The sequence below is a fragment of the Neovison vison genome, chromosome 1 (assembly GCF_020171115.1).
Source record: "Neovison vison isolate M4711 chromosome 1, ASM_NN_V1, whole genome shotgun sequence".
Lineage (NCBI taxonomy): Eukaryota > Metazoa > Chordata > Mammalia > Carnivora > Mustelidae > Neogale > Neogale vison.
Genome location: NC_058091.1, coordinates 210,675,058 through 210,698,469, shown reverse-complemented (window position 1 = coordinate 210,698,469; position 23,412 = coordinate 210,675,058). Strand labels below are relative to the sequence as shown.

General features: G+C 38.7%; 1 protein-coding gene across 3 annotated transcripts in view; it reads left to right on the top strand.

Moving 5' to 3' along the window:
* MSH3 (mutS homolog 3) overlaps positions 1-22,635 on the top strand; it is a 180,944-nt gene extending 158,309 nt beyond the window's left edge. For 2 of the 3 annotated variants that reach the window (XM_044266234.1, XM_044266241.1), the window contains exons 21-24: positions 7,934-8,120; positions 12,135-12,264; positions 18,904-19,072; positions 21,908-22,635. In XM_044266234.1, coding sequence (XP_044122169.1) covers positions 7,934-8,120; positions 12,135-12,264; positions 18,904-19,072; positions 21,908-22,016 — 595 coding nt within the window. In that variant the 3' untranslated portion in view covers positions 22,017-22,635. Of the gene's footprint in view, positions 1-7,933; positions 8,121-12,134; positions 12,265-18,903; positions 19,073-21,907 lie in introns of those variants that run through there. The other variant, XM_044266250.1, reaches the window with a different exon arrangement.
* Positions 22,636-23,412: the final 777 nt, after the last annotated feature.

Sequence of the window (23,412 nt, the reverse complement as noted above, 5' to 3'; positions counted from 1 at the left end):
CACAGTAAAATGCTCATTCTTTCTCACATGCATTATCACATTTGGGCCTCAGCCACTATGAGTTTTCAATAACTAATTGAAAAGTTAAGTTTCAATTAAGTTAAGTTTCAATTAAAGGATTTTCCCAAGTTATATAAGTTGATATTGATGTTCAGGATTTGAAGATTTAATCTAACAGACTTTTTTCTGTACTAGTATGAGCATAAATGAACACATTCGTGAAAATCATGGGACTTTGGGAAGAGGATGGGCCCATAGAGTTTAGCTGTTCCAGTTTCCCCATTTCACAGATGACGAAGCTTAGGACCACACAGAAAGGTAACCTAACTTGGCTAAGATGACATGGTACTTAGTGGCCAAGCCAGGACTAGAGCGCTGGTCTCTTCCCTCAAGTTACCTTTTCTACCATATTTGGCTACATTATATAATTTATAAATTGCATGACTTTTTAAAAAGTTTTCACTCCATCTTCTAGGCCAGAACTTCCTTTTTCAATGTGACAGCTGATTTTTTAATGCCAAGTAATAGATGTATAGAAAGTTCAATTTCAAGGCCTAAGGCCTAAAATAAGAATTCACTTATTAGGCAGACTGAAATTCAGCCTTTTTGAACATCTCTATTGTATAAAATGTGATTTGCTTCTTTAAATGTAAATTTAAATTACTGACTTACCTGTATACATTTATCTATAATTATTGACTCTATATTTTATTTTGAACTAATTTCTTTTTTTTTCAATTTATTTATTTTCAGAAAAACAGTATTCATTATTTTTTCACCACACCCAGTGCTCCATGCAAGCCGGGCCCTCTATAATACCCATCACCTGGTACCCCAACCTCCCACCCCCCCGCCACTTCAAACCCCTCAGATTGTTTTTCAGAGTCCATAGTCTCTCATGGTTCACCTCCCCTTCCAATTTACCCAAATTCCCTTCTCCTCTCTAACACCCCTTGTCCTCCATGCTATTTGTTATGCTCCACAAATAAGTGAAACCATATGATAATTGACTCTCTCTGCTTGACTTATTTCACTCAGCATAATCTCTTCCAGTCCTGTCCATGTTGCTACAAAAGTTGGGTATTCATCCTTTCTGATGGAGGCAAAATACTCCATAGTGTATATGGACCACATCTTCCTTTTCCATTCATCCGTTGAAGGGCATCTTGGTTCTTTCCATAGTTTGGCGACCGTGGCCATTGCTGCTATAAACATTGGGGTACAGATCGCCCTTCTTTTCTCGACATCTGTGTCTTTGGGGTAAATACCCAGGAGTGCAATTGCAGGGTCATAGGGAAGCTCTATTTTTAATTTCTTGAGGAATCTCCACACTGTTCTCCAAAGAGGCTGCACCAACTTGCATTCCCACCAACAGTGTAAGAGGGTTCCCCTTTCTCCACATCCTCTCCAACACATGTTGTTTCCTGTTTTGTTAATTTTGGCCATTCTAACTGGTGTAAGGTGATATCTCAATGTGGTTTTAATTTGAATCTCCCTGAGGGCTAATGATGATGAGCATTTTTTCATGTGTCTGATAGCCATTTGTATGTCTTGATTGGAGAAGTGTCTGTTCATATCTTCTGCCCATTTTTTGATGTGTTTGTCTGTTTCGTGTGGGTTGAGTTTGAGGAGTTCATTATAGATCCTGGATATCAACCTTTTGTCTGTACTGTCATTTGCAAATATCTTCTCCCATTCCGTGGGTTGCCTCTTTGTTTTTTTGACTGTTTCCTTTGCTGTGCAGAAGCTTTTGATTTTGATGAAGTCCCAGAAGTTTATTTTCGCTTTTGTTTCCTTTGCCTTTGGAGACATATCTTGAAAGAAGTTGCTCTTGGCTGATATCAAAGAGATTACTGCCTATGTTCTCCTCTAGGATTCTGATGGATTCCTGTCTCACATTGAGGTCTTTTGTCCATTTTGAGTTTATCTTTGTGTACGGTGTTAAGAGAATGGTCGAGTTTCATTCTTCTACCTATAGCTGTCCAGTTTTCCTAGCACCATTTATTGAAGAGACTGTCTTTTTTCCACTGTATATTTTTTCCTGTTTTGTCGAAGATTAATTGACCATAGAGTTGAGGGTCCATATCTGGGCTCTCTACTCTGTTCCACTGGTCTATGTGTCTGTTTTTATGCCAGTACCATGCTGTCTTGGTGATCACAGCTTTGTAATAAAGCTTGAAATCAGGTAAGGTGATGCCGCCAGCTTTATTTTTGTTTTTCAACATTTCCTTGGTGATTCGGGGTCTCTTCTGATTCCATACAAATTTTAGGATTATTTGCTCCAGCTCTTTGAAGAATGCCGGTGGAATTTTGATTGGAATGGCATTAAAAGTATAGATTGCTTTAGGCAGTATAGACATTTTAACAATGTTTATTCTTCCGATCCAGGAGCATGGAATGGTCTTCCATCTATTTGTGTCTTCTTCAATTTCTTTCATGAGTGTTCTGTAGTTCCTCAAGTACAGATCCTTTACCTCTTTGGTTAGGTTTATTCCCAGGTATCTTATGGTTCTTGGTGCTATAGTAAATGGAATCGATTCTCTAATTTCCCTTTCTGTATTTTCATTGTTAGTGTATAAGAAAGCCACTGATTTCTGTACATTGACTTTGTATCCTGCCACGTTACTGAATTGCTATATGAGTTCTAGTAGTTTGGGGGTGGAGTCTTTTGGATTTTCCATATAAAGAATCATGTCATCTGCAAAGAGAGAGAGTTTGACTTCTTCATTACCAATTTGGATACCTTTTATTTCTCTTTGTTGTCTGATTGCTGTTGCTAGGACTTCTAATACTATGTTGAACAAGAGTGGTGAAAGTGGGCATCCTTGTCTTATTCCTGATCTCAACGGGAAGGCTGCAAGCTTTTTCCCATTGAGGATGATATTTGCTGTGGGTCTTTCATAAATAGATTTGATGAGGTTCAGGAATGTTCCCTCTATCCCTATACTTTGAAGCGTTTTAATCAGGAACGGATGCTGGATTTTGTCAAATGCTTTTTCTGCATCAATTGAGAGGACCATGTGGTTCTTCTCTCTTCTCATATTAATTTGTTGTATCACATTGATTGATTTGCGAATATTGAACCATCCTTGTAGCCCAGGGATGAATCCCACCTGATCATGGTGGATAATCTTTTTAATGTGCTGTTGGATCCTATTGGCTAGGATCTTGTTGAGAATCTTAGCATCCATATTCATCAGTGATATTGGTCTAAAATTCTCCTTAATTTCTAAAGGCGCCTCAATGATAGTAATGAAAGAAGCACTTAAAAAGCATAGAATCTTGTTAGCAGCCATGTTAGGCCAGTATTTCCTGCTTAATCCCTGGAGCTGGGAAAGAAGACATTATTTAATATTCTTTTATCATTCTCCATCTTTGTACCAGATGTTTTGCTAGGGGCTCGGAGGAAGAGAAAGGGTCACCACATTACCAGGATTTCTTCCACCCTGAGACAATAACTCTAACCACCTTGATAACCTTCTATATTTTTTTTTTGCACAGGCAGTTTTTAATAAAAATGACATTTTTATTAAAAACAATGATTACAGGAGCAATGCCTGGTCACAATAGAAGGGAACTCAAATGGTACAGGGAGCATACAACTGAAAACTAAAAGGCTTCCCACCTCAAACTCCCAGCACCTCTGGCACTGAACCCTAGACCACTGCACTCAAAGCAGTTGCTCTGAGGATCCCACCTTTGTTCCGCTGGTAGTTAACCTTACAATGTCTATAAACTAGTCTTCACTCTAATTTTAGATTTATTTGCTTTAAACACTAGCTGTTGAACTTCTGGCTACAAATACAAAGAAATCATTTATCATTATATGAGTCTTCTCATTTTTAAAACTGTTCTTACTTATACCTTTCCAAAAGCTCTCAACATCTGTCCTGCTGCAATTACCTCGTTCTTTTTCACAGGCTAGTTTACAAATGGAAGGAGCCAATAATGAGCATTTATGTTATTTGGATTTGTGTATATGTTACAGTCACATTCACTTGACAGCTTAAAAAGTATGTAATCCTTAAGGTATCCAACTGTCAGAGGGGCCCCTTCTAAGCACCCCACTCTAAAATTCTCATTTCTGTCTAGCTTTTGCACTTCTCCTATTCCCTATACCTCGTGTTTTCCTCTCAAATGCTCTTTTCCCTTTTTGGTCTCTATCTCTCTTTGAGCAGTTTGAGTTCTTGAAAGTCTAAGATAAGCTTTATTTTGCCTTCATATCTGTTTTGCAAGGTTAAATGGATATAAACTCCCAGATTCTAAATGTAAAGGAATTGCTCCCTTATCTTCTAGTTTGGCATTCATTATAGATAAGAAGTTTGGTGGCAGCTTATTCTCTCTCTTAGGAATTTTTTTTTTCTCTCTCTGAAGTGTTAAGGATCTTTTTTAAAATTTCTGTCATTTCTAAGATTTTACCAGTGTGTTTCTAGGTATAAATCTTCTCTTATTAATCTTACTTGGCATTTTGTGGAAACTTTCCATTTGAAGATGCGTGTCTTATTTCTTCTATGATATTACTACTTTTCTGGTGTCTGACTTCTGTACTTCCTATTGGGTGGGATTTAAACCCTCAGAAACTGACTATGTTAAAATTATTTGTGTATATTTTTCATTTCTTGATCTGTTTACTGGTCTCAGAGAATTCTTTGAATTTATCTTTCAGATTAAAACCATGGTCCTCCACAGTATCTAATTTTAATCCCGCCTATACAGTGAATTTTTTCAGTCATCGTATTTTTAATTTACAAGATGTTTTGTTCTCCAGCTGTTCCTTTTTTTGGTAGCCTTATTTTATTTTAAGGCTGCAGTGTTCTTAATCTCTCTGAGGACACCAAATAGAGGTTTTGTTTGTTTTAACTCTATTTAGTGAATTATATTTTTATTCGTTTCCTCTGTGGTAGTTGTTTTGTTGGTTGTTGTCAGTCCTTCTCTATCCTCCTGTCAGTTTTCCTCAATTCTCCTTGATTTTTCTTTAATTTTGGATGCTGTCCTTGTGTCTGTATGGAACACTGCTAAAGATGTTCTTAGCACCGGCCTGTGCTCCCTCAGCAGCTGGACAGGCCTCTTGCCCTCACGGATCCCTCCACTAACTCTAGACACTTTCTGGTGACCTCGTGTTTTCACATAAGATATGTTGTGGCCATTTTCCGATGTCCTAAGTTCAAACATGCCACTTCTACTGGCTGCAGAGTTTTCCATCCTACTATTACTGCTCTTTCTTTTTTCTTTAGGCATTTGTTTTTTCCAGGTTTTCACTGGATAACACTAAGGAATATCTTTGTACATATATTTTTCATACCTCTGCAATAATTTCCATAGTGTTAATTCCTGGAGTGAAATTTATGGGTTGTGAAAGACTTCTGACAGACATCACTAAATTGCGTTTTGGGAGATTGTAACAAGTCTCAGTCTCACATAAGAATACCCTTTTCCCTATACTCTTGATAGTAGTAGATATCATCGTTCCTTTTCAACTCTTTGCTAATTGATGTATATAAAACAGCATTTTATTCCTGTTTGAACTTGCATAATATGTGAATATTTTCATGAGTTTTGTGTGTGTGAATTGACTCTTCCTGTTCTTTGCCTGCCTCTGTTGAAATGTTCACCATTTTGTTTTGCTTTATGCGAGTATTTGTATTGGGAATATTAACCCTTTTTTATACATGTTGCAAATATTTGTGTCCGTCTGTGTTTGCGTGTTTTTTGCTGTATACATGTTTTGGTGCTAAGTTTATAAAGCCACCTATCTACCTATCCAGAGATTAAATTTCATTTATACCTCTTGGTATGTTTATGGTTTCTTCTTTTACATAAATTTATTTTGGAATATGGTTTGAGTAGGGGCACATCTGTTTTGTTTTGTTTTCAAAATAACCACCTAGCTGGCATTTTTTTTGTAGATTGATCGTTCATCCTTTCCTCCCTTCCTCATTAAAAATCTCTCCCTTGTCACATACTAAATGTTTTATGTGTGTATGTATTTGCCTAAAAATAACTTCCCAAGAGCATCCTATAGTTCATGAAACTTCTAGCCAGACTCTTCTGTTACCCTACTGTTTCTAGAAGACACTTAAGTATAATACTTAAAATATTGTATGAAAATCTTTGTGCTTGCTTGTTACTCTAATTCTTGAGAATCAAAGGCCTTCCCCCCCACCCCCCCATGTTGGCCTTATCAGAGCACTTTGTTATCAGCCAAAGGGTCATTCTTTTTGTCAGCTTGTAACATATAGGGAGAAAAAGCAACTATGTTAAATGGGGTCGAACATTACAATTCTGGAGAGTTGAGTGGTTTCAGAGATAGAAAAGTTTGACCTTTGTGGTGGGGAGAAATATTATTAAACATTGAAAATTGATATAAATAACAGTGTTTGAACTTCGAGAAAGTAACCAGAATGCTCTTAAGTTAGCAACATTTCAAAAGTTCTGTTTATTGTTACTGATTTTAAAATGGATAAAATTAAAGCACTATATATATAGTGCAATTAAAGCACTATATATGGATAAATATATATATCATATATATGTTATATAAATATATATGTATATTTCTTTTTTTTTTTTTAAGATTTTATTTATTTATTTGAGAGAGAGCATGAGAGGGGAGAAGGTCAGAGGGAGAAGCAGACTCCCCATGGAGCTGAGAGGCTGATGCGGGACTTGATCCCAGGACTCCGGGATCATGACCTGAGCTAAAGGCAGTTGCTTAACCAACTGAGCCACCCAGGCACCCTATATATATATATTTCCATATAACCCCATCTATGGTAGAGTTATCCTAGATGGAGTTACATACAATTTCTAAATGGCACTTATTCCTGGAGTAGTTCTCCTAAGGGTCTGCCCATCTGTGGGAAAAACAATGTACTCCATCTTCCCTGCCCAGTAAAAGGCTCCAGCCCAGAGATGGTTAAGGCTGGATTTCACCATGACATTCTCCAAAAAGAAAAGGTACATTATGCTGCTGTAGGTCACATGTGAACTACTAGAGAAAAACTACATTGATGAAGGTATTTTGCTAAGAAAATAGTTAACCAGAACTCACAAAGCTGGTTAGCGGGTCGAAAACCTGAATTCTGAGTTTTGCTATTAACTGCCTGACCTTGAGTGAGTATTGCTTAATGATTCTCCCCCACATACACCTTTTTTTCTCCCAGAATCCTTTTACACTAAATAGACATTTCCCCAAATATGTTCTGTAGACCATTATTGCCATGAGGTGCTCTGGGAGTTTTAGGGGTCCACAGTGAAATAAGTTAGAGAAATGCTGTATAGTAGATTCTTCTCTAGAAAATACACAATGTACAGTATAATATTAAAGGATGGTGGAAATCTTACAGGAAAGAAACCCTTACATCTTTTGCACTCATTTCTTGACATCTCTAAGAACTGTGTTCCATGAAGTCCACTTTAGGAACCTGTTGTAGGTGTCTGAGATTACTAAACATCTTTCATCCTAATAAAAAGTTTTAGCTTATATAAATAAATTTTATTTCAAGGTGGTACTGTAATTTGTAATACACTGTGGAATCTTGTTAAGGAAATACTAGGGAAAAAACCCTTTAATTCTGTAATTTTTAGACTCCTGGATTTTTAAACACAACAACACAGAGAAGCATTATTTTCCCTTGGAATACCAAAACTTTGGTTTGGGATGATTGCCCAGAAGGTAGGGTCAGAGGTTTCCCTACTTTTGGGGAGCTCTGTCCTATACCTTAGGCTGTATCCACAATGTTTCTACAGGGTGCACTTTGACGTTAGGCACTTCTTTATATCCAACACATTTTTTTTTTTTAATACGATTTCAGCTGTTATTGGCACACAGTATATAGACCCTCAGGGATCCTTTATTTTTCATAAAGTAATACTTGGCTTCCTAATAATAAAATTCAGAGGAAAAATCAAGGTGTCTTCATCTTATTTGTAGGATGGGAGCGGCAGATAATATATATAAAGGACAGAGTACCTTTATGGAAGAGCTGACTGACACTGCAGAAATAATAAGACAAGCAACATCCCAGTCCTTGGTTATCTTGGATGAATTGGGAAGAGGGACGAGCACCCATGATGGAATCGCCATTGCTTATGCTACACTCGAGCATTTTATTAGAGATGTGAGTATCTTGCACAGCTTTTTGTATGTGAATGGTGCATAGCATATAAATTGTTTTTCTGGTCAGCTTCTAAATATTCAAAATGATCAGGGATGCCTGGGTGGCTCAGTTGTTACGCGACTGCCTTCAGCTCAGGTCATGATCCTGGGGTCCTGGGATCGAGCCCCAAATCGGGCTCTCTGCTCAGCAGGAAGCCTGCTTCTCCCTCTCCCACTTCCCCTGCTTGTATTCCCTGTCTCACTGTCTCTGTCTCTTTCTGTGTCAAATAAATAATTAAAGTCTGTTTTTAAAAAATTATCTTTATTATAAGTGACTCTATACCTGCAATTGGCCATTAAAACACTCTACATTGAACTTAGGTGGATTAGCCCTACATCATGTCTGTAATTCTTTGATGTGTCTTCTTTGCTTTTGCTGACACAGAGTAAAGGCCTCTCTGGCAGTATTTCCCCCCAGAACTGTTTTCATTATCCTTGGCAAACTCTGAATTAAAAGCAGGGAAACCCCCCCACCCCAACTTGCAACCCAGTCCTTAAGGAAAGAACAAAAATGAGATAGAGCCATTTTAACCTATGAAATCTTTTTTTGAGCAATATCCTACAGGGCCTTGGTAGAAGACCTTTAATCTCATGTCTTTGTGTCTTTCTTTCACTCTTTGAATGCATATCTGTTTTTTCCAGAGGGCAGGTCTGAGCCTCTTGGTGTGAAGTTTTGTTTGTGTTAAATCCTCCATCCTTGTCATCTCCATCAAGCTCCCTCCTTTATTAATGCTCTCTCTCTTTGTTCATTCTCGTCTCTCCTCTTCTGCCTCTCCTTCTTGGCACCTGTCCGGAACCTTGTCTGGTCTTCGGTTTTTCTCTTAGTATTTTGTTCTCTGCTTTTAAAACTCTTTCCTATGGGTCTTTCCTCCCTTTTCATTTCTTCTTCTCTTCCTTACATAACCAGTAAAAGCACATTTTTTTACTCCTATTCCTTTGCACAGCACAGGATGCAAAAATAACTCCCCTTTTCTTTAAACTTCTGTGGGCCTGTTTTTTGTTTGAACATTTAGTGAGCTTACATAGTTAATGGTGGCATGTTTTCCACTTTAAAATAAATACTTTTAATTTTTCTTAAAAAAATTCTTTATTTGCAAGAAGAGCTCAGGAACATCTAATTATCATAGAAACTGCATATCACAGGTTCAGGAAAGTCCTGTCACTGCCTCCCAAACACATTCTAAACATTGATTTAAGAACCTTCAGGAACGAATCATGACAGACTGAATTTGACAGCCCCCTCTGAGCTTGATTTCATTGCTCCAAGTGCTTATCAGTTACTGTGACACATAACAAATTACCCCAAGACTAAGTGGCTTAAAACAGCAGTAATCATCTGTTAGATCTCTCAGGGGTCTTGAGGTAAGGAATTTGGGAGCACCTTAGCTGGGTGGTTTTGGCTCAGGCTCTCTCCTGAGGTTGTGGTCATGGAGTCATTTGAAGGACTGACTGGGGCTGGAGGACCCTTTCCAATGTGGCATGCTTGCTGCTGGCAAATTAGTGCCGGCAGTTGCCCAGGGCTCTCATTTCCTTTCTCTATGAACCTCTCTCCATGGGGCCATTTGAATATGAGTGGCTTCTGGCAGCTCCCAGAAGAACCATTCCAAGTGGCCCAAGTATTTTATGCATTTATGACAAAATGTGTTTTATGACCTAGCTTCACAAGCCACACACTGTCACTACCATCATATTCTGTTGAGCACAAGGGCCAGCCTTGATTCACTGTGGGAATTCACTGCTCAAGAACACGAGCATTGGGAGGCCATGTTGGAGCCTGGCTACCAAAAGCAGTTTGGCGATATGTTAAAGATCCCTTTAGGAACCCTCAGGAACAAATCATGACAGAATTAAATTTGTCACTTCTCTTTTCGTTGCTTCTATAGCAGCTTTTTGATGATTTAAATGTTAATGAAGAAAGTGTTATTTTTAGATAAAATTTATGTTAGAGGTAAGTCACTGAAGAGGATTCTTCAGGAGCAGAGTTTCTACCCTTTTTTATGGATGAAAATCTGCATTTTCTTGGTGTCTTTTGATTGCTGGGATGGGGAAGAGAGAGCAGAGAGGAGGAATGGGGAAGCTCTGTGTGGCGCCTGCGAGCTGAAAATGGCCTTGAGGAGAGCAGTGTTATGACCCAAACCCCTGGGTCTTTTGGCAGCAAATGCATGTCACCTCAGGGAAGGGGCATCATGGAGACAGCTGGTCCACAGATACTTGGGGGGCAGATTCTAAGAGCAGCTCATCAAAGAAATCTTGCCTTAATGGGTTTATTATAATTGCTATAAGAGAGAAGGCACGTGTTCTGACTTTTAATGAGGTGAATGGCAGATGAATCAAAACTGAAGTTCTTTGATTTAATCACCCCCTTCTGCCAATTTTTATCTTTTTTTAAAAAAGATTATTTATTTATTTATTTGAGAAAGAGAGAGAGAATGTGTGAACGGTGGGGTGGGGGCAGAGATAGACTCCCCGCTGAGCACAGAGCTCATTGCGGGACTTGATCCCAGAACCCTGACGTCGTGACCTGAGCCAGAATCAAGAGTTGGCTGTTTAACTGACTGAGCCACCCAGGTGCCTCTTCTGCCAATTTTTAGATCAAGATTTGGTGTTAGCTTCTTTTAAGATTTAAGAAATAAGGGATTTCAAAAATACATAATAATGTATACTTTAAAATAATGCTTATTAAGGAATCCATAAATGCATATGAATACTAACAAAACAAAAATAAATTTCAAAATGGCAGAGGTAGGGTAGGGAGAAAAGAAAGCTCTTCTTTACAGAATGCCAACTAATAAATACAGAGAGAATTTTTTTAAATCAGCATTTACTAGTCACTGCATCATCAGGCAACAATGATCCATAGATGGCAAAACTTTGAGATGAAAGATTGTTGGAAAAAAGGATATTCACACAATCTCAAAGTATTACTCCAGAAGTCATTAATTACAAAGGAGAAAGGTGTCAGTATAGTAGAGAAATCTTCTGGGCACTCACTTAAACCAAATAAGCAAATTTAGCATCCCCAATAGTGGGCCAAATTGATATCATGTGGCTCTTGATACGATGTACTGAAAAGAGTATGGCACCTCCATAAATATGTAATATATCTGCCAGTAAGGTTTAAGCTTATTTGGAGAAAAAAATCAAATCCAAATTGAGGGACATTAAACAAAACATGATACGAAACTCTTAGATATTTCAAGAACATTAATGTCATAAAAGACGTAAAAGGAAAGCTGGGAACTCTTCTAGATTGATGGAGACTAGAGAGACATGACTAGGTGTGTGGCATGCATGATCCTTGATTTTTTCTTTTAATATAGAGAAACTTTATAGAGTATTACTGGCACAGTTAAGGAAATTTGTGGACTAATGTTAGGTAATAGTAATATATCAGTGTTAAATTTCTCAAGTTTAATTATTTTATCTGGTTAATATGAGAATGCTTTTGTTATTAAAAGATAGAATTTTAGGTATTTAGGGATGAAGTGTCATGTCTGCATTTCTCAAATGTTTCAGGAAAAAAGTGTGTGTGTATATGTGTGTTATGGCAAAATGCAAACCAAATATAAAATATTTATATATATTTATATATTATATGTATAAAATTGAACCAAAAACAGTTGTCTAGGGAAAGAGTATAGCAATGTTCATTGTACTTTTCTTACAATGTTTATAAAGGTTTGAACTTTTTCAAAACAAAATTGGAGAAAAGTTTAAGGTAAAATTTAAAAATAAAATAACAGGGACACCTGGGTGGCTCAGTTGGTTAAGCGTCTGCCTTCAGCTCAGGTTGTGACTGCAGGGTCCTGGGATCTAGTTCCGAATCGGGCTCCCTGCTCAGCGGGAAGTCTACTTTTCCCTCTGCCTGTCGCTCTCCTTACTAATGTTCTCTCTCTGTCTCTGACAAATAAATAAAATCTTTAAAAATAAATAAATATAAAAGTAAAATAACGTTTGTCATGTCTTACTGCTTTAGGTGAAATCCTTAACCCTGTTTGTCACCCATTATCCACCAGTTTGTGAATTAGAAAAAAGTTACTTGCAACAGGTGGGAAATTATCACATGGGATTCTTGATCACTGAGGATGAAAGCAAAGAGGATTCAGGTATGAAATACACTTGCAATAAGTACAACAGGAATGTTGTTGGTTTTCGTGTTTGATACAAGATTCATGAATACGTGAACTTACTGCTTATTAAAAATAAAAGCTGTGAATGTTGATTATAAATGACATTTGTCCAAGTTCATTTTCTCCAAGCTTAGGGTCAAGTAGAATTTACATTTATCTTTGTCATCTCTGAGCACTTCTCTGGTTTTTGTCTACTTCGTTTTTCTATAAGAAGGAGATAGGGTCAGGGGTGCCGTGTAGGTTTTACTCTTAGATTGGTCTCAGGAAAGGTGCCCGAACAGTCAAGTATATTAGTCATCTTAAAAAATGTCTCATCCCCAGTATTCTATACTGAACATATGTTTTATCTTAACTTGACAAGGGAACTGAATGTCAGGTCAAGTGGCTTGCCCCCGTGGGCCACCTGGGTAGGGGTTGAACTAAGCCTAGAGTCCTAGAATCTGCTGTCTGCTTGCAGGTTCTTTCCTGCTCTGCTAGAAGAGGTATGTGGGATCTACACTATTTTTCCTAGCCTTCCCACCCTGGACCACTGTCACAGGAATGAGATGTTTCATGAAAAAGAACATCATTAGCCAACAGAAATAAATTCAAGCGCTCTAAGTAATATAGTCAGTTTCAGTATAATCTTATTTTCCTGTTCAGTAGTAATTTTTTTAAGCTCCCAGCCTGTGGGCCAGAAGTGGTTTACACAGTTGGTGTGCTACAATGGAAAATCCATTACCCAAGACACTCCAGGGTCCAAATTTTATTTTGGAAAAGTAATAAAGATGGACCTGAAAAAGAAATCAGGCAGCTGGCCCAGATAAAACAAAGCCCTGGACCTGAGCTAAATGTAATGTTAGGCAATCCTTGCCTTTCACCACCATGCAGTCTTGAAAAACACATCATAAATTCTCTCATGGAAGCAGTTTCATGTCTATTAATCTGCATCCAAAGTGACAGGAGGAGCTTATAAGCTAAAACCCAGTGGGATAAACAAGAGTTCACCAGCAGAGAAGGGTCAGTGATAAGCCTTTATGTGAACTGACTACCAACCTGTAAGTGTTCTGGCATTTTATTTTATTAATTGAAATTTATATTCATGAACCTAATTTTAAACATGAAATGATGCTGAAAGGCACATGCTAACCGGCAGTAAACCCCTGCCTCTGTCCCTTCCCTCCATGCCCCCTCCCCGTCCAGTCCCAAGGCAGCCACTTTCACCTCCTTCATTGCTCTTTCTGAATCTCTAAATCATATGCTTATCTGCCCATCTCCTGCTTCATCATCTGGACACATTACTGTTCGGCTTCTCATTGGGCTGGATGGGAGTCCTCAGCCTTTGCTGCTCTGACCTCCCAGGGTACTCGTTCCAGGTTCTTTCAGCCTCATTCCTCTTTAGAGTTTTCACTGTTATTGCCAGGAAGTATTGCTTAATCATGAGCCAGGTATGAGGACAAGTGCATTTTTGTTCTTAATGCAACTTTTTTGCTTTTTGTGTTTTTGAAGGCAGTAATTGCCTTGTTTTCGTTCCATTCTTCTATTTGAGTCTATATCTGACTCTTCCTGTACCTGCCAGTAGCTTTATAAAATGCCTCTCTAGACATTTTTCCATGTGATTGAACTGCTGGTTCCACTTCTCCTCACCGGAGTCATTCCCCCTGGAGCCCTTTGTCCTGCTTCTCTGAGCTGGTTGCTCCCTAGGCCTGCTGCACAGCTGTTGTCCTGACACCTGCATTCACCAGCACACTAGGACTTCTCTCATCCCGCCTTCTGTGCATTTTATTGCAGGTAACAGGATCCTGGAATTCACAGAGGCTCCAAACAGTAAGAGTAGAAATAATCTCACATTACAGGGACCTCAGAGGAAGAGTGGGCTTCAGCTCTTCTTCTTTACAGTTTCCCAGGCTCCGTGTTCCAGCCTTGCTTGCTTCATCGTCAGACAGTGGGGCCGAGGCTCTTTTGTACCCTAAAGCCAGAATCAACAAATATCCAAAGAAAGAATAGGGACCAGCATTTCTTGGGACTCTTTCTTAGGAGCCGGGGAGCTCTCCTCAGATGTTCACTAACATCTCATCATTGTCACCTCTCCTTTTCAGAGTTGAGTCACATGCTCACCCTTAAACCAATGGCTAGAAAGCGACAATGACAGGGGTAGCTTGGATCAGCCGAGATTAATCAGGATCAACTTTCAGAGCTTGGCATGAGGACATTATCCCCTCAGTTAAATGGTCAGTGAGTTATTTCCATATAAAATCAGGGTTTTCTTAGGGTTGGAAAAGATTTTGGATAGGCTACTATAATATCAGCTAAAGGAGTGAAAAGTTTTGAGATTTTGCAGGAATGAAAAGTCTCCAGTATACCTTCATACTTCATTTATAATTTCACTAGGGCTGGAATTTTAGGTTGAAAATAATTTTCACTCAGAATTTTGAAGCATTGGTGCATTGCCTGCTTACCTCCAGTGTTTTTCCAGCTACATATGTGTTTCATCCATTACCTCTAACCTAGCTCCTCTGCTGTCTGAATTAGAGGGCCCTGCGTAGGTTATCGCTCAAGCACCCCAAAGACCTTTTGGGTGGCTTTGAAGATAAACTGTTATTTCTCATGGCGAGGTAGATAAAGCAGCAGACCTGCAGTAAGAAACATGTACTTTAATCTATTCCAGTCTATAAAATCTTGGACAGGTTACCTCACCTCGTCCACCTCTAAAAATGTTATGAATCAGTCCCAAAAGTGACTTCAGACACTATTTGATCAACACACATATTTCTTTAATAACTGCCCACAGAAGTTTGGCTTTCAAACAAATTTTGCTAAGTTCCCCTTTAACCAGCAGTAACAGGAATTATTGCTTTCTCTGACTCTAAGCAGTATCAGATAAATTTTTCAGTAATATCCATCTAGAAACGGTTATGGCTTATAAGTGAAGTCCTCACCAAGAGCTTTTCTTTACCTTCTTCTCTCCTCGCTGGCTGTCTGCTGCCACAGTTGCATCACACCCACACTCACGCTCTCCCCCCTTCTCCCCTCTGAGAGGAGTGAGGGACAGTCCTGATGGAGAACATAACTCTTAAAACTCTGTAATGTGAGGGGGCGCCTGGGTGGCTCAGTCAGTTGAGTGTCCAACTCTTGGTTTCGGCTCAGGTCATGATTTCATGGGTGGTGGGATCACGCCCTCTGTCAGGCTTTGCACTCGGTGGTGAGTCTGCTTGAGATTCTTTCTCTCCCTCGGTCCCTTAATGCTCATGTTCACACTCTCTCTTTCTCAAATAAATAAATAAATCTTTAAAAAAAAAAACCCTAATGTGATTATGGAAGAGTAGTCTCATTATTTACCTTGATGGTGTGAGAACTACCAAAATTAGTACTGCAGTGGTGACTAGGATGTGATGAGAAATTGAGCAGCTGTCTGTGCTGAGGTATGTTAAATTATTTGGAGCAACATAGTATTTTATACTGTATAGCTATAAAATACAGGACTATTATAGCTATATTAATAAAAAGCATTGTATAGCTATGTATATGTATACATATTATATGTTATATATATAAAGCAAAAAAAAAAAAAATGCCATCAGCAAAGCAAATTTTAACTAAGGGGGTTTTGTGTGGCATTAGTGGGCTTCCAGAAAAGGATAGAAGAGTGGGTGGCTGGACGGATGACAAAGGGACAGACAGATGAATGATTTTTTTTTTTTTTTTAAGAAAACCGTCATGGAGGTTAGATTATAGAGGAGAGGAGAGGCTGGACATAGGTACATCAGTTAGAACCAAGCCAGTTGACGTGATAAAGACTGTTTTTTTGTCTTAAGGATGAGAAGAGTTTACCCTTTGGATTGCCTACTGCTGTTCACTTTACTTTTGGTCATGTGAGCATGAGTGAGTAACAAAAAATTACCCAGGGTAGCAGGCACTGGTTTCTCCACGTTTCTTTCCTAGTCTCCTTCTACCCACCTCCTCACCTGTTCTTTATGTTCTTCAAGTTTTATTTGGAGGCAAAAGGTATTCTTAGTGCTTTGTAATGTGAGTTTTAGTCTGTATTCCTGAGAGTGCCAGCATTCTTTCCACCTCCCACTTCCAGCACCCAGCCTTAGAAAGGTGTTCTTTGCTGCTGAATTCTTAGAAGAGGTTAAAGAAAATTCCATTATCCTTGTTCTCAGTTATGCTTTTTAGTTTTTAGCTGATAAAAGAGTAAACCCATTTATCATACACATTTATGAAATGACATAATATATGAGAAAAAGCTCTTGGTAAAATTATAATATGTTTATTGGGATCTCAGAAATTCTTTTTATAAAGATTTTATTTATTTATTTGACCGACACAGGGAGAGAGGGAACACAAGCAGGGGGTACAGGCAGAGGGAGAAGCAGGCTACCTGCCAAGCAGGGAGCCCGATGCAGGGCTTGATCCCAGGACCCTGGCATCATGACCTGAGCCGAAGGCAGATGCTTAACGATTGAACCACCCAGTGCCCCAGGATCTCAGAAATTATTAAAAATCTGGTTCATTTTGGGCATTTTTACAACTCTGTGTATTTGGGTTGAGTTTCATAATAAAAGCTGCATAATCCTGAGATGCTTGAGATTTATCAAAGATTAAACAGTATGCAGCTTTGTCTTTCTGTTATTGTACTTCATTATATCCCAGTTATTTGGAAGTATTTTGTTTCTGTGTATGTATTTGTGTGGTAGCAGAGTCTGAGATTTTTGGGGCAGGTGTTGGCTGGGAGTGCTCTCATGATCAACACCTGAGGGCAGGCCTGGTCCGATGGGGCTGTGTTGTGGTCATAAGGCTTCAGCCAGTCCTACCGAGAGCTCTGAGATGGGATTGGTCTCTCAGAGTTGACGCAGTTTGAGGTGAGGGGGCCTGGCCTTTAATATCCTTTATTAGTTAGCTATTGTTGCATAGCAGATTACTCCCAAACATAGCTGAAAACAGCAAACATTGATCATCTTACCATTTCTCTGCATCAGGAAACCAGGGGCAGCTTAGATGGCCACATCTACCTCACGATTTCTCCCAAGGATACAGTCAACGTTGTTTAGGTCTGTCATCACTTCACAGTTTCACTGGGGGAATTTACTTCCCAGACCTCTTACATGGGTGCTGGCAAGCTTTAGAGTTCCAAGTTCCAAGTTCACTCGTGTGGCTGTTGGCCAGAGACATCAGATTCTTTTTTTTTTTTTAAGTGGATTTTTTTTAAGATTTTTTTTTTATTTATTTATTTGACAGACAGAGATCACAAGTAGGCAGAGAGGCAGGCAGAGAGGGAGGAGGAAGCAGGCTCCCCGCTGAGCAGAGAGCCCGATGCGGGGCTTGATCCCAGGACCCTGGGATCATAGACCTGAGCTGAAGGCAGAGGCTTTAACCCACTGAGCCACCCAGGTGCCCCGAGACATCAGTTTCTTTCCATGTGGACTTCTTCATAAGGCAGCCCACAATATGGCAACTGGCTTCCCTCAGAACAAGTAAGCAAGAAAATGATGCCCAGGACAGAAGCCACAGTGTTTTGCAATCTAATCTCAGAAGTGACAACACATCATTCTTGCCATATTTTATTTGTTAGAAGCAAGTCAGTGGGCCCTGCCACACTCAGCGGCAGAGAACGACACAAGGGCATGAACACCAGGAGGCAGGGATCTTTAGTTGCCATCTTAGAAGCTGCCTACCAACTCCCATAGCAACCAGTCATGGTGCAGGCTGCCCAAGACAGGACATGACCTCAGATGAAGCAGTTCTCTTCTTAAGCTGAGGTGACTCCCAAAGAGGGGATACAGCTGTGGATTGTGGACTGACAGCCTTCCTGAGAGCTGAGGCAGTAAACCCTTTAGTCCTCTGGGGGAGCTGGGTGGAACTGAACAGTGTCCACTTGAATATATGTAACTCTCAGTTAACCCAGGACATTTAGTAAACCACAATTTCTCAGTCTTGTTATTTAAACTGCACCATGTTGTATTTCCTTATGCATTTTTTGCTGTTGTTTTGTTTTTAGCATTCTTAGAAATATCTCTTACATGTGTTACTTTACAGAGTGTATTGCATACAAGACTGTTCAGTGAGCACATTCACTGAAATAACACTTTCTTGGTCTGTTTTTACAGGAAAAATTGTACTGTGTATCAGAATCATTTCCTTTCTGATAATAGCAGTTCAGTTGAAATTTTTTGGGAAGAAGCATAAAACAAATCTTTTCCTTACACCAAGTCATTTTTAAAAACTTGTAGGTCGGGGAGGGCAGTTGGTACATGACTGGCTCAGTCGTTGGAGCATGTGACTCTTGATCTCGGGGTTGTAAGTTTGAGCCCCATGCTGGGTGTAGAGATTACTTAAAAACAGAATCTTACTTAAAAAAAAAAAAAAAAAAAAAAAAAAAAACCACCTTTAGGTGAGCTATAAGGTCCTAAATGCAAGAGAATCTTCAAAATAGTATTTCCCCTTTTCCTAGATATGTATAATTGATAAATGGAGCGGAGAGTGATTAGGAACAATGGGTTTCTTTTTCAGATTGTAAATTTTAATTGAGTGAAGTTGTAAGAATTTATGTCTTATTTAATCTTCTGCTTTGAACTTGCAGGCATGGATTCCTTTATTTCCTCTTTTTTATTTATTTTTTTATTTTTTATTTTGTAGGTGAAGAGCAAGTTCCCGATTTTGTCACTTTTCTTTATCAAATAACCAGAGGAATTGCAGCAAGGAGTTACGGACTAAATGTGGCTAAACTAGCAGATGTTCCTGGGGAAATTTTAAAGAAAGCAGCTAGCAAGTCAAAAGAGTTAGAAGGATTAGTAAATATGAAGAGGTCAGAATGATTGTGTGGCATTTTTTTACTTATAATGAAAACTTCCAAGTTGTCCAATGAAGAGGAATGTCCTGTAAATGAACGTTAGGTTTACCTTTAAGCATTTCTTCAAATATTCTGAAACATTTAATTAAAATTAAATGAAAACAGATCTTTGAAAAGCTCATGTGAATTCAGTCCGCCTTCTTTACTCAGATCTTTATCTGTTGAGTTGCTAAATTGGTTTTAAAGTCATTTTTCTAAAGAACTAAGTTAACTCCTTACTGTGTGCCAACACATTGGTTGCTTAAAGCATTCAATTATACAACAAATGACTAAAAGAAACCATGACATTTAAAACCTTTAGAGTACTTCCTTTATCCATATACTGCATTCAGAAAGTAAGCATTCTGTCAGGGTATGAATGAAAATAATAGTATTATATAACTCTGTAATTATAGTCCGTATCCCCATGTCCCTTCTTTTGTGGATTGTTTATGACAAATTTTTCTTTCTAAACTACCTGCAGGGCACCTGGGTAGATCAATTGACTGGGCGTCCAACCCTTGATCTCAGCTCAGGTCTTGATCTCAGGTTTGTCAGTTCAAGCTCCATGTTGAGCTCCACACTGGGTCTGGAGTCTATATTTTAAAAAAATGGAAAACAAAAAACCAGCTTTATTCAGACATCTGTGTGGCACAGTCAATTAAGCGTCCAACTCTTGGTGTCGGCTCAGGTCATGATCTCCAGGTTGTGAGATTGAGCCCTGTGTGGGGCTCTGCACTCAGTGAAGAGTCTGCCTAAAGATTCTCTTTCCCTTTCCTACTGCCCTTCCTCCCCTGCTCTGGCTCTCTCTCCTCTTTCTCTCTGAGATGAATAAATATATCTTTAAATTGCCTTCTTTTTGTCACTTAGAATGCTTATGTGAATTATGTGAATGCATTCTATCTTTTACCCTTGATATCCAGCCAGTAGGTAGTCAGTATATTAACTGATCTTGATCTATATCAGAGGTATGCTTTGGAAGAAAGATATTCCAAGAAAAATATCATAGTAAAAAATAATAAGTTACAGCCTTTCCCCCCAAATACAAGATTATATGATAAAAGGACATAACCTCCTCATCCATCCCCTGCCCCACTCCTGTACTACCTGGAAAGTGGGATATGCTTAGGGCAAGATATTACTGCCCTGGTTGATAGCTTTGTGACTCTGAGGGAACAGATTGTTAGTCAAATAGAAAATCTTGGCTGGTGACCACACTACAGGAAAAATTTTTAGTCCTGCAAATTGCTACCAAATTTAAATATTGAAATAGCAATGCCTAATATTAATTAAACAATTACCAACTTGTATACTGAAGTACAGTACTGCAAACAACTTCTCCATTTCTTTCCTCTTGTGGTTCTGCCTTGCCACTCTGTAGTGTGCAGGGGTAAATGATGGTTGACCAAATCCAAAGCGCTGGATTCTGGCATGATGTGTGGCTTCCTCTGTTGGCATTCTCTTTTGGAACCTTTCCACAATACCAGGTTAGAAAAGTAGTTATTTATTATGAGAGTTCAAAGATAAGCCCTTACTTCTCTGCACAAGTCCAAAGACAAACTTAAATTCTCTTTTGTTATCTTACTATTATTTTTCTTCTTCCCTAGAGAAACTAGAATAAAACTTTACTACAAAGGGACATATATATATATATATATATATATATATATATATATATATATGAGATGGCAGTAAAATATGGTAGTTTATACTTACTCCTGCTATATAGCCAGTAGAACAGCAAGAGCAATAAAATTCACAGGTTATAATGTTTTAACTCTTCCAACTACTGTGTGACAAATTTGAAATCTATAATCTTGAACAAGAGAGAATTGTCAAAAGAGGTTGCATTGGGGTAGAAAGTGATCATTTATTCAGACACTATATTCATTATTTTTACCTTTTGACTTAAAGTGCTTATCACATCAGTTCCATTGGCAAGATCAAAGAAACCAAGGGGAATCTTGTACATTTCTGTGGGTTTATGATAACAGTATTTATCGAATGCTTACTATGCACAGAAACAAGTCTACGCAGTCATTTGTAGCAGCCCAGACAGACAGGCCCCAGTTACTAGTGTTACTGCTTTACCTGCACTACCTCAGCCCCTATGACAGCCTTGTGAGCTATAGGTACTGGCATTATCCCCATATTGTAGTTGTGGAAAGTGAGGCCAAGCGAGGGTTGGAAATCGACCAGGAAGTCAGGGTCCTATACCTAGTCAGTGGTGGAGCAATAACTAGAATTCACCCTGGCTCCAGACCCTAAATATTTAACTGGTTGGTCGATGTTATGCTGGCATTCTGCTCTTTCATTAGCTAGCTTTGCTGTATTATATCAGCTTTACTTTTCATCCTGTGAGCACACTTAGCCTCTGGTCCGAGTTAGAAGGGTAAGAAGCTGGGGTCTCCCCTCCTTGGAGGTAGTAGTGGCAATCAGCAGCCTCAGTCCTTGATTATAACAGTGTCACCAGAAAGCTGATGCTGACACAACTTCCTGACCACAGAGCCCTGTCTGGTGTTCTAAGTCACAGACCCTTTTTTTTTTTTAAAGATTTATTTATTTGAGAGAGAGAGAGCACGCAAACAGGGAGCGAATGTCTCAAGCAGACTCTGTACCTAGCATGGAGCCCAACATGGGACTCGATCTCACAACCCCGGATCATGACCCAAGTCAAAACCAAGAGTCAAATGCTTGACCACCTGCACCACCCAGGCACACCTGTCTTAGACCTTTTATAGCTGTCAGTGAAATGTATTGTACCCCGATAATTCCATTTATAAAATAAATCATATTTTATTTTCTCTCCAGGAAAAGGCTAAAGTATTTTGCAAAGTTATGGATGATAAATGATGCAAAAGACCTGCAAAAATGGAGAGATGAGTTTGAAATGGAAGAAATTCCAGACTTCTTCTCTTGATGAAAACGAAGACTACATTTTTGGACAAAACATGGAGAATTAAAAATACCATCTGTACAAAACAACTCTCCAGTAACAGCCTATCTTTGTGTGATGTGAGCATAAAATCAGAACTCTGGTATATTCCCATGGGAAACAGGCCTTTTTTGTAGAAATTCTGTTCCAGGTTCTTGTCATCCTGACTTAGAAAAGTATAAACAGTTTTGAATATTAAGACTCCTGTTACATAATTTAAAAACTTCTTGAATAGTAAACTTCACATAAAATCGATCACCTAAATGAAGCCTAACATGAACCTTTAGAGAGTGATAGGAAAACTTAATTCATATTTTTATTTGTTCCAGTTCAGATTAATTTGCAACTGGGTGAGATGTCTAGCAGAAATAAACCTTTTCGCTTGAACTAAAGTAACTTTATGCCACCAGTTTATTCACTGTGAGCATAAGAATTTTTTATGAGAAATAGGAAAAGATTATCAAGCTTTTAGAAAGTAGAGCACGGAAGGAATAAGATCGTATGAAATTTGAAAAGTTAAATACTCTCACAGTTTTAACGCAATTTAAAAATTATGGGATGAAATTATTTGTCATTCATTCAGGTAATAAACATTTAATGAGTACTTGCTATAAATAATGATTTTTCTTCTTGTTGGATTTTGGATTTTTTCTTCTATCTGGCAATTGCTACTTTTTTAGGTTTAATCGTGAAACCGAGGTTGCTGCTTCTACCAAATGAGTCCTGAGCTCATTTATTTTGGATCTTTCTGTTAATCGGTATAGAAGGCATATGATCTCATATCGAAGTATGTAGCTTTGTTGATAGTTAACAGTGCTCCCTCCCTGCATGTTTAGGTTGACACACGTTCATCTGTGTCCTTGAGGTTTTAACAGCACTTACACCCCAGCTTCTCACAGCTGTGTGGTGGTGGTGGTGAATCTGGGATCTTGGGCAAAGGCTCTCCCTCCTATTTCACACCCAGCTGTTATCCCTGTTCATTAAATGTCTTCTCCACTTTGGATTGACGTATTTCAAACTGTTTCTTTAGTTTATTTCCTCCAGTGGTCCTAACAGTGACCCCTGGACACAGGAGTCCATATAATTTCCCTAAGCTGAAGGGTGGTTGGTTGCTGTACTTTTGATCACTCACACTGTAGCCCTTTGACTCCTAGCCTTTTTGAAGTTAAGAGTATGATACCACTTGACTGATTGCACGGTCCCTTCAGAAGTATTAACATAGGGAAATCCTCAAGAATTTCTCAAAAGAGTTTGCTATTGGGAAGTACAATCTAAATTTTAAAAAGAACAATACTCTTTAAATAGTGCTTTAATACTCTGTATGATTATAAATGTTTTATATTCTTTCTAACAAGATTTTGGAGGTATGCTGTAACTTTAA